Here is a 15718-nt window from a genome sequence, read left to right on the forward strand (position 1 = left end):
CCAAAATCCTAGGAATTCCAGCCCCAAATCCTGGGAATTCCAGCCCCAAACTTCGGGAATTCCAGCCCCAAACTTCGGAATTACAGCCCCACAATCCTGGGAATTCCAGTCCCGAATTTTGGGAATCCCAACCCCCCCATTCCCGAAGGAATTTTCTGGGAATCGGCTCCGGGCCCCTCCCGGCAGCTGCAATTTCCTCATCCCTTAATTTCCTCATCCCAAATTTTCTCATCCCAAATTTTCTCCTCCCGGCCCTTCCCAATCCCTCGGGAGTGGGGGGAGGGGGGAGGCCTCGTTTTCCCAAATTTCCTCCTCCCATCCCTGTTTTTTTCCCTTTTTTCCTTTTTTTTCCCTTTTTCCCCCCTCCCATCTGTTTTTTTCCCTTTTTTTCCTTTTTTTTCCCCATTTTCCCCCCCCATCCCCATTTTTTCCCTTTTTTCCCTTTTTTTCCCCCTCCTATCCCTGTTTTTTTCCCTTTTTTTCCTTTTTATTCCCTAATTCCCCCCTCCCATCCCCATTTTTTCCTTTTTTTTCCATTTTCCCCCCTCCCATCCCTGTTTTTTCCCATTTTTCCATGTTTTCTCCCCATTCTCCCCGTTTATTCCCATTTTTCCCAATTTTCCCCGTTATCCCCTTGTTCTCTCCCATTTTCCCTCATTTTCCCCATTTTTTCTTTGTTTTCTTCCCATTTCCCCCATTCTCTCCCCATTTTTTCCCATCCTCTCCCAATTTTTCCTGGTTTTTCCTGGTTTTTTTTCCCAATTTTTCCTGTTTTTTCCCGTTTTTTTTTTCCCAATTTTTCCTGGTCTTTTTTCCCAATTTTTCCTGGTTTTTTCCCCAATTTTTCCTTTTTTCCTGGTTTTTTTCCCAATTTTTCCTGTTTTTTCCTGTTTTTTTTTTCCCCAATTTATCCTGTTTTTTTCTGGGTTTTTTTCCCCAATTTTTCCTGTTTTTTCCTGGTTTTTTTTCCCAATTTTTCCTGGTTTTTTTCCCCAATTTTTCCTGTTTTTTCCTGTTTTTTTCCTGTTTTTTTTCCCAATATTTCCTGGTTTTTTTCCTGTTTTTTTTCCCAATTTTTCCTGTTTTTTCCTGGTTTTTTTTTCCCAATTTTTCCTGTTTTTTTCTGTTTTTTTCCCCCCATTTTTCCTGTTTTTTTCCTGGTTTTTTTTCCCAATTTTTCCTGTTTTTTCCTGTTTTTTTTCCCAATTTTTCCTGGTTTTTCCTGGTTTTTTTCCCAATTTTTCCTGTTTTTTCCTGGTTTTTTTTCCCAATTTTCCCTGTTTTTTCCTGGTTTTTTTCCCCAATTTTTCCTGTTTTTTTCCTGTTTTTTTTTTCCCAATTTTTCCTGTTTTTTCCTGTTTTTTTTCCCAATTTTTCCTGTTTTTTTTCCTGGTTTTTTTTCCCCATTTTTTCCTGGTTTTTTCCTGGTTTTTTCCTGTTTTTTTTTCCTCAATTTTTCCTGTTTTTTCCTGTTTTTTTTTTTCCCAATTTTTCCTGTTTTTTCCTGGTTTTTTCCCCAATTTTTCCTGTTTTTTCCTGGTTTTTTTCCCCAATTTTTCCTGTTTTTTCCTGTTTTTTTTTCCCAATTTTTCCTGTTTTTTCCTGGTTTTTTTCCCCAATTTTTCCTGTTTTTTCCTGGTTTTTTTCCCAATTTTTCCTGTTTTTTCCTGGTTTTTTTTCCCAATTTTTCCTGGTTTTTTTTTCCCAATTTTTCCTGTTTTTTTCCTGTTTTTTCCCCCAATTTTTCCTGTTTTTTTCCTGTTTTTTCCTGTTTTTTTTCCCAATTTTCCCGTTTTTTCCTGTTTTTCCTGTTTTTTCCCCAATGTTTCCCGTTTTTCCCGTTTTTCCGCCCGTTTCAGGCTGTTGGATCCCGGCCGCTTCGGGGACGGCGCCGGCGACAACCGAAACTTCCTGCGGCGCCTGGCTGGATTCTTCCTGCACAGCCGGGTGGGAATTCCGGGAATTCCGGGAATTCCGGGAAAATTGGGAATTCCGGGGGGAATTTGGGGATTTTGGGGGGAAATTTGGGGATTTTGGGGGGAAATTTGGGGATTTTGGGAGGAAATTTGGGGGTTTTGGGGAATCCCACCGGAGCTTCCTGCGGCGCCTGGCCGGATTCCTCCTGCACAGCCGGGTGGGAATTCCGGGGAAAATTGGGAAAATCGGGAATTCTGGGGGGAAATTCAGGGAATTTGGGGGGAAATTTGGGGATTTTAGGGGGGAATTTGGGGATTTTGGGGGGAAATTCGGGGATTTTGGGGATCCCACCGGAGCTTCCTGCGGCGCCTGGCCGGATTCTTCCTGCACAGCCGGGTGGGAATTCCGGGGAAAATCGGGAATTCCGGGGGGAAATTCAGGGAATTTGGGGGAAAATTTGGGGGTTTTGGGGGGAAATTTGGGGATTTGGAGGCAAAATTTGGGAAGTTTTGGGAGGAAATTCGGGGAAATTGGGGGGAAGTTTGCAGATTTAAGGAGGAAATTTGGGGATTTAGGGGGAAAATTTGAGAATTTTGGGGAGGAAATTTGGGGAATTTGGGGGTGATTTGGGGAATTTTGAAGGGAATTTGGGGATTTTGGGGGAAATTTTGGGAGTTTTGGGGGAATTTGGGGGTTTTTGGAGGATTTTGGGGAGGAAATTCGGGGAAATTGGGGGAAAATTTGGGGATTTTGGGGGAAAGTTCGAGGGATTTGGGGGTAAATTAGAGAATTTTGGGGAGGAAATTTGGGGAATTCAGGGGTGATTTGGGGATTTTGGGGAATTTTGGAGGGAATTGGGGGATTTTAGGGGAAATTTGGGGATTTTGAGAGGAAATTTGGGGGTTTTGGGGGATTTGAAGAGATTTTTGGGAAAATTTGGGGATTTTGTGGGGAAATTTGGGACTTTTGGGATTTTGGGGGAAAATTTGGGTAGTTTGGGAGGAAATTTGGGAGTTTTGGAGGATTGTGAAGGGAATTTGGGCAATTTGGGGATTTGGGGGGGAAATTGAGAGGGAAATTTGGGAATATTTGGGGGGACTGGAAGGGAACTTTGGGATTTGGGGGAATTTTGGGGTTTTTGGATGCAATTTTGATGGAATTTTCAGGGAATCTTTTGGGAATTTGGGGGATTTTTGGGAATTCCATGTTTTTTGGGAATTCCGGGAATTTTATCCCGAATTCCCGCAGCTGCACGAGCACGCGGCGTACCTGGTGGATTCCCTGTGGGATTTTGGGGTTTTTGAGGGAATTTTGGGCACATTTTCATGGAATTTTTTGGGTTTTTTTTGGGGAATTTCAGGGATTTTTGGGAATTCCGGGATTTTTGGGAATTCCGGGAATTTTATCCCAAATTTTCCCAATTTTCCCGCAGCTGCACGAGCATGCGGCGTACCTGGTGGATTCCCTGTGGGATTTTGGGGTTTTTGAGGGGATTTTGGGCACATTTTGACGGAATTTTTTGGGGTTTTTTTGGGGGGAATTCTGGGGATTTTTGGGAATTCCGTTTTTTTTGGGAATTCCGGGAATTTTATCCCAAATTTTCCCGAATTTCCCCCCAGCTGCACGAGCACGCGGCGTACCTGGTGGATTCCCTGTGGGATTTTTGGGGGTTTTGAGGGGATTTTGGGCACATTTTGGCGGAATTTTTGGGGGTTTTTTGGGGGGAATTTCAGGGATTTTTGGGAATTTGGTTTTTTTTGGGAATTCCGGGGATTTTTTGGGAATTTTATCCCGAATTTCCCGCAGCTGCACGAGCACGCGGCGTACCTGGTGGATTCCCTGTGGGATTTTTGGGGTTTCTGAGGGGATTTTGGGCACATTTTGGTGGAATTTTCATGGAATTTTTTGGGGTTTTTTTTGGGGAATTCTGGGGATTTTTGGGAATTCCGTTTTTTTTTGGGAATTCCAGGATTTTTATCCCAAATTTTCCCAAATTTCCGCAGCTGCACGAGCATGCGGCGTACCTGGTGGATTCCCTGTGGGATTTTGGGGTTTTTGAGGGGATTTTGGGCACATTTTGACGGAATTTTTTGGGGTTTTTTTGGGGGGAATTCTGGGGATTTTTGGGAATTCCGTTTTTTTTGGGAATTCCGGGAATTTTATCCCAAATTTTCCCGAATTTCCCCCCAGCTGCACGAGCACGCGGCGTACCTGGTGGATTCCCTGTGGGATTTTTGGGGGTTTTGAGGGGATTTTGGGCACATTTTCACGGAATTTTTTGGGGTTTTTTTTGGGGAATTTGGGGGATTTTTGGGAATTCCGTTTTTTTTGGGAATTCCGGGGATTTTTTGGGAATTTTATCCCAAATTTCCCGCAGCTGCACGAGCACGCGGCGTACCTGGTGGATTCCCTGTGGGATTTTGGGGGTTTTTGAGGGGATTTTGGGCACATTTTGGTGGAATTTTTTTTGGAATTTTTTTTTGAATTCTGGGAATTTTTGGGAATTCTGGGTTTTTTGGGAATTCCGGGAATTTGATCCCAAATTTCCCGCAGCTGCACGAGCACGCGGCGTACCTGGTGGATTCCCTGTGGGATTTTGGGGTTTTTGAGGGGATTTTGGGCACATTTTGATGGAATTTTTTGGGGTTTTTTTTGGGGAATTTGGGGGATTTTTGGGAATTCCGTTTTTTTTGGGAATTCCGGGAATTTTATCCCAAATTTCCGCAGCTGCACGAGCACGCGGCGTACCTGGTGGATTCCCTGTGGGATTTTTGGGGTTTTTGAGAGGATTTTGGGCACATTTTGATGGAATTTTTTGGGGTTTTTTTGGGGGAATTCTGGGGATTTTTGGGAATTTGGTTTTTTTTGGGAATTCCGGGGATTTTTTGGGAATTTTATCCCAAATTTCCACAGCTGCACGAGCACGCGGCGTACCTGGTGGATTCCCTGTGGGATTTTGGGGGTTTTTCAGGGGATTTTGGGCACATTTTCATGGAATTTTTTGGGGTTTTTTTTGGGGGATTTGGGGGATTTTTGGGAATTTGGGTTTTTTTTGGAATTCCGGGATTTTTTGGGAATTTTATCCCAATTTTCCCGCAGCTGCACGAGCACGCGGCGTACCTGGTGGATTCCCTGTGGGATTTTTGGGGTTTTTGAGGGAATTTTGGGCACATTTTGACGGAATTTTTTGGGGTTTTTTTTGGGGAATTTGGGGGATTTTTGGGAATTCCGTTTTTTTTGGGAATTCCGGGGATTTTTTGGGAATTTTATCCCAAATTTCCCGCAGCTGCACGAGCACGCGGCGTACCTGGTGGATTCCCTGTGGGATTTTGGGGTTTTTGAGGGGATTTTGGGCACATTTTGGTGGAATTTTCATGGAATTTTTTGGGGTTTTTTTTGGGGAATTTGGGGGATTTTTGGGAATTCCGTTTTTTTTGGGAATTCCGGGGATTTTTTGGGAATTTTATCCCAAATTTCCCGCAGCTGCACGAGCACGCGGCGTACCTGGTGGATTCCCTGTGGGATTTTTGGGGTTTTTGAGGGAATTTTGGGCACATTTTGACGGAATTTTTTGGGGTTTTTTTGGGGAATTTCAGGGGATTTTTGGGAATTTCGGGATTTTTGGGAATTCCGGGAATTTTATCCCAAATTTCTCCCCAGCTGCACGAGCACGCGGCGTACCTGGTGGATTCCCTGTGGGACTGCGCCGGGAGCCGCCTGCGGGACTGGGAGGCAACGACGGCGCTGCTGCTGCAAACTGGGACCAGTATGGAACTGGGAGGGACTGGGACGGACTGGGAGGGACTGGGAGGGAACTGGGGGGAACTGGGAGGGACTGGGAGGGACTGGGAGGGACTGGGATAAACTGGGGGGGACTGGGAGGGACTGGGAGGGAACTGGGAGGGAACTGGGGGGGACTGGGTTATACTGGGATGTACTGGGAGGGACTGGGAGGGACTGGGATGGACTGGGATGGACTGGGAGGGACTGGGGGGGGATTTGGGATGAACTGGGACAAACTGGGGATGGACTGGGAGCACTGGGAATGGGACTGGGAGGGAACTGGGACAAACTGGGAGGGACTGGGAGGGAACTGGGAGGGAACTGGGAGGGAACTGGGAGGGACTGGGACGGACTGGGAGGGACTGGGAGGGAACTGGGAGGGACTGGGAGGGAACTGGGAGGGAACTGGGAGGGACTGGGATGGAACTGGGATGGACTGGGAATGGGACTGGGAGGGACTGGGAGGGACTGGGAGGGAGCTGGGAGGGACTGGGATGGACTGGGAGGGACTGGGAGGGAACTGGGGGGGACTGGGGGGGACTGGGGGGGACTGGGATAAACTGGGATGGACTGGGAATGGCACTGGGATAAACTGGGATGGAATGGGACAAACTGGGAATGGGAATGGGACTGGGATGGACTGGGAGGGACTGGGAAGGGACTGGGATATACTGGGATAAACTGGGAGGGAGTGGGATAAACTGGGAGGGACTGGGAGGGAACTGGGAGGGACTGGGAGGGACTGGGAGGGAACTGGGATGGACTGGGAGGGAACTGGGATGAACTGGGAATGGACTGGGAGCACTGGGAATGGGACTGGGAGGGACTGGGATGGAACTGGGAGGGACTGGGGGGGAACTGGGATAAACTGGGATGGACTGGGAGGGAACTGGGAATGGGACTGGGGGGGACTGGGATAAACTGGGACAAACTGGGAGGGACTGGGATGGACTGGGAGGGACTGGGAGGGACTGGGAGGGAACTGGGATGGACTGGGAGGGACTGGGAGGGACTGGGAGGGAACTGGGATGGACTGGGATAAACTGGGAGGGAACTGGGAATGGGACTGGGGGGGACTGGGGGGGACTGGGAGGGACTGGGAGGGACTGGGAGGGACTGGGATAAACTGGGACAATCTGGGATGGACTGGGGATGGACTGGGATAAACTGGGAATGGGAATGGGATGGACTGGGAGGGACTGGGAGGGACTGGGAGGGACTGGGATGGACTGGGAGGGACTGGGAATGGGACTGGGAGGGAATTGGGATAAACTGGGAGGGAACTGGGATGGACTGGGGGGGACTGGGAGGGAACTGGGAGGGAACTGGGAGGGACTGGGATAAACTGGGAGGGACTGGGATGGACTGGGAATGGGACTGGGATGGACTGGGGGGGACTGGGAGGGACTGGGAGGGAACTGGGATGGACTGGGATAAACTGGGAGGGACTGGGAGGGAACTGGGAGGGACTGGGATGGACTGGGATAAACTGGGATGGACTGGGAGGGACTGGGAGGGGACTGGGAGGGACTGGGAGGGAACTGGGATAAACTGGGAGGGACTGGGACAAACTGGGACAAACTGGGATAAACTGGGATGGACTGGGAGGGACTGGGGGGGGTCCATAGTGGTTTATACTGGTCCAGACTGGTCCATACTGGTCTCTCCATTCCCATTCCCACTCCAAACTGGATTTTTTAGCTGCAAACTGGTCTGTACTGGTCTGTACTGGTTTCTGTTGCTCTGTACTGGTTTTTATACTGGTTTATATAGTGGTTTATACTGGTTTATACTGGTTTAAACTGGTCTGTACTGGTTTCCAGCCCTGCCCTTCCAGGAGGAGCAGGCTCTGGTGCAGATCCTGAGCTCCAGCGCTCACTGGGTTATACTGGGTCATACTGGGTTATACTGGGTTATACTGGTCTGTACTGGTTTTATACTGGTTTATACTGGTTTTTACTGGTTTTTACTGGTTTCCAGCCCTGCCATTCCAGGAGGAGCAGGCTCTGGTGCAGATCCTGAGCTCCAGCGCTCACTGGGTTATACTGGGATATACTGGGTTATACTGGTCTGTACTGGGTTATACTGGTCTGTACTGGGTTATACTGGGATATACTGGTTTTTATACTGGTCTGTACTGGTTTTTACTGGTTTAAACTGGTTCCCAGCCCTGCCCTTCCAGGAGGAGCAGGCTCTGGTGCAGATCCTGAGCTCCAGCGCGCTCCGGCTCTGTCAGGGACAGCCCCCGGTGGGGCGCGGCCCCGCCCCCAAGGTGAAAATTTGGGAATTTTCGGGAATTCCGGGGAGAGTTACGGGGATTTGGGGAATTTGGGGAAATTCCGCGGATTTCAGGGAATTCTGGGCAGAATTCCAGGGGAAATTCTGGGGATTTTGGGAAAAATTCCAGGTAAAGTTCAGGAATCCCTGGAATTTTGGGGAATTTTGGGAATTACGGGGTTTTTAGGGGTCAAGTGCCCTGGGAATTGGGGGAATTTTGGGAATCCGGGTTTTTGGGGTCAGGAACCCCTGGAATTTTGGGAATTTTGGGAATTTTGGGAATTCTGGGTTTTGGGGGTTAAGGAAGCCCTGGAATTGGGGGGATTTTGGGAATCCCGGGGTTTTTAGGGGTAAGGAACCCTGGGAATTTCGGGAATTCTGGGATTTTGGGGTCAGGAACCCCGGGAATTTTGGGATTTTGGTTCTCAGGAACCCCTGGAATTTGGGGAATTTTGGGAATTCCGGGGGATTTAGGGGTCAAGTGCCCTGGGAATTGGGGGAATTTTGGGAATTCTGGGGTTTTGGGGTTAAGGAACCCCATGAATTTTGGGAATTTTGGAAATTTTGGGATTTTCGTGCTCAGGAACCCCTGGAATTTGGGAATTCCGGGAATTCCGGGGTTTGAGGTTCAGGAACCCTGGGAATTTTGGGAATTCCGTGTTTTTGGGGTTTTTAGGGGTAAGGAACCCCTGGAATTTTGGGAATTCCAGGAATTCCGGGGTTTGGGGTTTAGGAACCCCTGGAATGTTGGGAATTTTGGGAATTTTGAGGATTTTGGGGTTCAGGAACCCCGGGAATTTTGGGCATTCTGGGTTTTTGAGGTTCAGGAACCCCTGGAATTGGGGGGAATTTTGGGAATTCTGGGTTTTTTAGGGGTCAAGTGCCCTGGGAATTGGGGGAATTTTGGGCATTCTGGGATTTTGGGATCAGGAACCCCTGGAATTGGGGGAATGTTGGGAATTCCGTGAATTCCCATCCCGTTTTCCCGTTGTTTCCCAGGTGTCGGCGCGGGAGCGGCGGGAGCAGCGCGAGGAGCGCGCGCGGCTCAGCCGGAGCCTCATCCCGCTGCTGCCACAGCTCCTGGAGAAGGTCAGAATTCCCGGGAATTCCGGAATTCGGGAATTCCAGACAGCCGCAACATCGGCATTTGGGATTTTTTAGGAATTTTTTGGGAATTCGGAGCGATTTGAGCCGATTTTTTCCTGTTTTCCCCCAGAATTCCTGCGTGTTTTCTATCAAAATTCTCATTTTTCCTCCCAAATTCCCATTTTTTTCCCCCCTAAAATTCCTGGTTTTCCCAAACCTCACTTTTTTTTCCTTAAATTCTCATTTTTCCCATCCTAATCCCAATAAATTTCCTCCCAATCCTTGTCTTTTCCCTAAAATTCCTTATTTTGCCTAAAATTGCCATTTTCCCTCCCCAAATCCCCTTTTTCCCATGGGAAAATCCCATTTCCCCCCCAAAATTCCTGTTTTGTCCCCCAAAATTCCCCTTTTCCCCTCAAAATTCCTGATTTTCCCCCCGGAATTCCCGATTTCCCCCCAGATTCCCGATTTTTCCCCCAAATTCCCGATTTTCTCCCCAGAATTCCCAATTTTCCCCTGTAATTCCCAATTTCCCACCAAATTACTGATTTTCCCCCAGAATTCCCGATTTCCCCCCAAATTCCCGATTTCCCCCAAATTCCCGATTTCCCCCCAAATTCCCGATTTCCCCCTGGCATTCCCAATTTCCCCCCAAATTCCCAATTTTCCCCCCAAATTCCCGATTTCCCCCCCAAATCCCCGATTTCCCCCCAAATTAATTCCCGATTTCCCCCCAAATTCCCGATTTCCCCCCAAATTCCCGATTTCCCCCCAAATTCCCGATTTCCCCCCAAATTCCCGATTTCCCCCCAAATTCCTGATTTTCCCCCAAATTCCCGATTTCCCCGGCATTCCCAGTTTTCGGCGGAGCCGGAGGCGGTGGCGGCGCTGCTGGAGCTGCTGGAGCACCTGGAGCTGGGAATGTTCCGCACCGAGCGCCTGGACAAGGTACCGACCAGTATAAACCAGTATAGACCAGTACGGACCAGTATGGACCAGTTACAGCCCCCTGGGGCCCTCCCAGTCCCTCCCAGTCCATCCCAGTGACCTCCCAGTCCCTCCCAGTCCCTCCCAGTCCATCCCAGTCCCTCCCAGTCCCTCCCAGTCCCTCCCAGTCCCCCTCAAATCCCTCCCAGTCCCTCCCAGTCCATCCCAGTCCCTCCCAGTCCCTCCCAGTCCCCCCCAGTTCATCCCAGTGCTCCCAGTCCCATTCCCAGTCCCATTCCCAGTTTCATTCCAGTTTATCCCAGTCCATCCCAGTCCATCCCAGTCCATCCCAGTGCTCCCAGTCCATCCCAGTCCATCCCAGTCCCATTCCCAGTCCCTCCCAGTCCCATTCCCAGTGCTCCCAGTCCCATTCCCAGTACTCCCAGTCCCATTCCCAGTTTGTCCCAGTCCCTCCCAGTCCCATTCCCAGTGCTCCCAGTCCCCCCCAGTCCCTCCCAGTCCATCCCAGTTTATCCCAGTCCCATTCCCAGTGCTCCCAGTCCCTCCCAGTTTATCCCAGTCCCATTCCCAGTCTCATTCCAGTCCATCCCAGTCCATCCCAGTTTATCCCAGTCCATCCCAGTCCCATTCCCAGTGCTCCCAGTCCCATTCCCAGTGCTCCCAGTCCCTCCCAGTTCATCCCAGTCCATCCCAGTCCCTCCCAGTCCCTCCCAGTCCATCCCAGTCCATCCCAGTGCTCCCAGTCCCTCCCAGTCCCATTCCCAGTGCTCCCAGTCCCTCCCAGTCCATCCCAGTTTATCCCAGTCCCATTCCCAGTGCTCCCAGTCCCTCCCAGTCCCTCCCAGTCCCTCCCAGTTTGTCCCAGTCCCATTCCCAGTCCATCCCAGTTTGTTCCAATCCCGTTCCCAGTGCCTGGAGGCGGTTTTGGGGCGGATCCAGGAGGTTTTTGGGAAGCATTCCCGCCCTTTTCCCGCTCTCTCGGTGCTCCCAGTCCCTCCCAGTCCCTCCCAGTTACCCCAATCCCATTCCCAGTTTATCCCAGTTTGTTCCAATCCCATTCCCAGTTTACCCAGTTTATCCCAGTCCATCCCAATGCCGTTCCCAGTGCCTGGAGGCGGTTTTGGGGCGGATCCAGGAGGTTTTTGGGAAGCATTCCCGCCCCTTTCCCGCTCTCTCGGTGCTCCCAGTCCATCCCAGTTTGTTCCAGTCCCATTCCCAGTTTATCCCAGTCCATCCCAGTTTGTCCCAATGCCGTTCCCAGTGCCTGGAGGCGGTTTTGGGGCGGATCCAGGAGGTTTTTGGGAAGCATTCCCGCCCTTTTCCCGCTCTCTCGGTGCTCCCAGTCCCATTCCCAGTTTGTTCCAATCCCATTCCCAGTTACCCCAGTCCCATTCCCAGTTTATCCCAGTCCATCCCAGTTTGTCCCAATGCCGTTCCCAGTGCCTGGAGGCGGTTTTGGGGCGGATCCAGGAGGTTTTTGGGAAGCATTCCCGCCCCTTTCCCGCTCTCTCGGTGCTCCCAGTCCCATTCCCAGTTTATCCCAGTCCCATTCCCAGTGCTCCCAGTCCCTCCCAGTCCCTCCCAGTTTGTTCCAATCCCGTTCCCAGTTTACCCAGTCCATCCCAATGCCGTTCCCAGTGCCTGGAGGCGGTTTTGGGGCGGATCCAGGAGGTTTTTGGGAAGCATTCCCGCCCTTTTCCGGCTCTCTCGGCCGCCTCGCGGGCGCTGCGGGCGCTGTGCCACCCCCGGCTGTCCCTGCACGGCCTCGGGGACATCGCCCGGAGCCGCCTGGGGGACACCCTCGGGGACAGGTGCCACCTGCTCGTCACACACCTGATCCAGGTGAGACACCTGGGGTGTTTGGGGACATTTGGGGACATTTGGGGACATTTGGGGGTGTTTGGGGACAGCCTGAGGGACATTTGGGGACATTTGGGGACAGCCTCGGGGACAGGTGCCACCGCCTGGTCACACACCTGATCCAGGTGAGACATTTGGGGACATTTCGGGGTGTTTGGGGACATTTGGGGACATTTGGGGACATTTGGGGACATTTGGGGACAGGTGCCACCTGCTCGTCACACACCTGCTCCAGGTGGGACATTTGGGGACATTTGGGGACATTTGGGGACAGGTGCCACCGCCTGGTGACACACCTGCTACAGGTGCGACATTTGGGGACATTTGGGGACATTTGGGGACAGTCTGGGGGACATTTGGGGACATTTGGGGACGTTTGGGGACATTTGGGGACATTTGGGGACAGCCTGGGGGACAGGTGCCACCGCCTGGTGACACACCTGCTCCAGGTGAGACATTTGGGGACATTTCGGGGTGTTTGGGGACATTTGGGGACAGCCTGGGGGACAGGTGCCACCGCCTGGTGACACACCTGATCCAGGTGAGACATTTGGGGACATTTCGGGGTGTTTGGGGACATTTGGGGACATTTGGGGACACCCTTGGGGACATTTGGAGACATTTGGGGTGTTTGGGGACAGCCTGGGGGACATTTGGGGACATTTGGGGACAGCCTCGGGGACAGCCTCGGGGACAGGTGCCACCACCTGGTCACACACCTGCTCCAGGTGCGACATTTGGGGACATTTGGGGACATCTGGGGACATTTGGGGACATTTGGTGACATTTTTTTCCCCCAGGCCGTGTCCCCGGACGAGGACGACATTTGGGGTCTGGCGGCCACCCTGACCCGGCTCTCGGTGCTCTTCAGGTGACACTGGGGACATTTGGGGGGATTTGGGGACATTTGGGGGGTTTGGGGACACCGGGGGGTTTGGGGACATTTGGGGACATTTGGGGACACTGAGGGGTTTGGGACAAGGGTGAGGGGTGGCCCCAAATGTCCCCAACCCCCCTAAATGTCCCCAAATGTCCCCAATGTCCCCAATGTCCCCAATGTCCCCAATGTCCCCAGTGTCCCCAATGTCCCCAATGTCCCCAATGTCCCCAGTGCCCCCAATGTCCCCAATGTCCCCAAACCCCCCCAATGTCCCCAATGTCCCCAAATGTCCCCCCAATGTCCCCAATGTCCCCAATGTCCCCAATGACCCCAATGTCCCCAATGTCCCCAACGCCCCCAATGTCCCCAATGTCCCCAAACCCCCCAATGTCCCCCCAATGTCCCCAATGTCCCCAATGTCCCCAAACCCCCTAAATGTCCCCAATGTCCCCAATGTCCCCAATGTCCCCAATGTCCCCAAATGTCCCCAATGTCCCCAATGTCCCCAATGTCCCCACTGATGTCCCCGATGTCCCCAATGTCCCCAATGTCCCCAATGCCCCCAATGTCCCCAACGTCCCCAATGTCCCCCCAATGTCCCCAATGTCCCCAATGTCCCCAATGTCCCCAATGTCCCCAATGTCCCCAATGTCCCCCCAATGTCCCCAATGTCCCCAATCCCCCCAATGTCCCCAAATGTCCCCAATGTCCCCCCAATGTCCCCAATGTCCCCAATGTCCCCAATGTCCCCAATGTCCCCAATCCCCCCAATGTCCCCAATGTCCCCAATGTCCCCAACCCCCCCAATGTCCCCAATGTCCCCAATGTCCCCAATGTCCCCCCAATGTCCCCAATGTCCCCAATGTCCCCAATGTCCCCAATCCCCCCAATGTCCCCAATGTCCCCAATGTCCCCAATGTCCCCCCAATGTCCCCCCAATGTCCCCCCAATGTCCCCAATGTCCCCAATGTCCCCAATGTCCCAATGTCCCCAATGTCCCCAATGTCCCCAATGTCCCCCCAATGTCCCCAATGTCCCCAATGTCCCAATGTCCCCAATGTCCCCCCAATGTCCCCAATGTCCCCAATGTCCCCAATGTCCCCAATGTCCCCAATGTCCCCAATGTCCCCAATGTCCCCAGTGTCCCCAATGTCCCCCAATGTCCCCAATGTCCCCAATGTCCCCAATGTCCCCTCTGTCCCCGCAGTGACCATGACCTGACCCCCTGGGGGCTCTTCGGGCCCCTTTCGGAGCTCCTGAGGCGCCGCCTCGGGAACGGCAACGGGGACGGGGACAACGGCGTGCCAGCGCAGGTGGGACACACCTGGGACAGGTGGGCACACCTGGGACACACCTGGGACAGGTGGGCACACCTGGGGACACCTGGGACACAGCTGGGACACAGCTGGGACACCTGGGGACACCTGGGGACACCTGGGACACACCTGGGGACAGCTGGGCACACCTGGGCACAGCTGGGACACACCTGGGGACACACCTGGGCACACCTGGGGATGGGTGTGACACACCTGGGGACATGTGGGACACACCTGGGGGACAGCTGGGACACACCTGGGCACACCTGGGCACACCAGGGGACACCTGGGACACACCTGGGACACACCTGGGCACAGCTGGGGACACCTGGGGACAGCTGGGGACACCTGGGGACACCTGGGCACACCTGGGACACACCTGGGACACACCTGGGACATACCTGGGGACAGCTGGGACACACCTGGGGACACCTGGGACAGCTGGGACACACCTGGGGACACCTGGGCACACCTGGGACACACCTGGGACACACCTGGGCACAGCTGGGGGCACCTGGGACACACCTGGGGACACCTGGGCACACCTGGGCACAGCTGGGGAGAGCTGGGGACACCTGGGCACACCTGGGGACAGCTGGGATACACCTGGGACACACCTGGACACAGCTGGGCACACCTGGGCACACCTGGGCACACCTGGGCACAGCTGGGACACACCTGGACACAGCTGGGCACACCTGGGCACAGCTGGACACACCTGGGCACAGCTGGGACACACCTGGGCACACCTGGGCACACCTGGGCACATCTGGGGACACCTGGGGACACCTGGGACACACCTGGGACACACCTGGGCACAGCTGGGGACACCTGGGGACAGCTGGGGACACCTGGGGACACCTGGGCACACCTGGGACACACCTGGGACACACCTGGGACATACCTGGGGACAGCTGGGACACACCTGGGGACACCTGGGACAGCTGGGACACACCTGGGGACACCTGGGCACACCTGGGACACACCTGGGACACACCTGGGCACAGCTGGGGGCACCTGGGACACACCTGGGGACACCTGGGCACACCTGGGCACAGCTGGGGAGAGCTGGGGACACCTGGCACAGCTGGGGACAGCTGGGCACACCTGGGCACACCTGGGGCACCTGGGGACAGCTGGGACACACCTGGGACACAGCTGGGACACACCTGGGACAGCTGGGGACACCTGGGCACACCTGGGCACACCTGGGCACATCTGGGGACACCTGGGACACACCTGGGGCACACCTGGGCACACCTGGGGACACCTGGGGACACCTGGGGACACCTGGGACACACCTGGGGACACCTGGGGCACACCTGGGGACACCTGGGGCACACCTGGGACACACCTGGGGACAGCTGGGACACACCTGGGCACAGCTGGGCACACCTGGGGACACCTGGGGACAGCTGGGACACCTGGGATACACCTGGGGACACCTGGGCACACCTGGGACAGCTGGGCACAGCTCGGACACGCCTGGGGACAGCTGGGAACACACCTGGGATACACCTGGGGACACCTGGGACACACCTGGGACAGCTGGGGACACACCTGGGGACAGCTGGACACACCTGGGGACACCTGGGCACACCTGGGACAGCTGGGACACACCCGGGGACAGCTGGGACACACCTGGGCACAC

At 53.4% G+C, this 15718-nt stretch overlaps 1 protein-coding gene across 1 annotated transcript in view; it reads left to right on the plus strand.

The window, feature by feature from the left end:
• The window catches only part of LOC121468487 (cohesin subunit SA-3), a 40182-nt gene that overhangs the window by 10571 nt on the left and 13893 nt on the right, over positions 1–15718 (plus strand). Inside the window, exons 8-16 of the mRNA XM_072920525.1 lie at positions 1860–1947; positions 5578–5683; positions 7869–7972; positions 8977–9066; positions 9922–10011; positions 10921–11052; positions 11650–11853; positions 12672–12742; positions 13959–14064. Coding sequence (XP_072776626.1) covers positions 1860–1947; positions 5578–5683; positions 7869–7972; positions 8977–9066; positions 9922–10011; positions 10921–11052; positions 11650–11853; positions 12672–12742; positions 13959–14064 — 991 coding nt within the window. The remainder of the gene's footprint in view (positions 1–1859; positions 1948–5577; positions 5684–7868; positions 7973–8976; positions 9067–9921; positions 10012–10920; positions 11053–11649; positions 11854–12671; positions 12743–13958; positions 14065–15718) is intronic.

Source organism: Taeniopygia guttata, chromosome 32 (assembly GCF_048771995.1).
Source record: "Taeniopygia guttata chromosome 32, bTaeGut7.mat, whole genome shotgun sequence".
In the NCBI taxonomy this organism is placed as follows: domain Eukaryota; kingdom Metazoa; phylum Chordata; class Aves; order Passeriformes; family Estrildidae; genus Taeniopygia; species Taeniopygia guttata.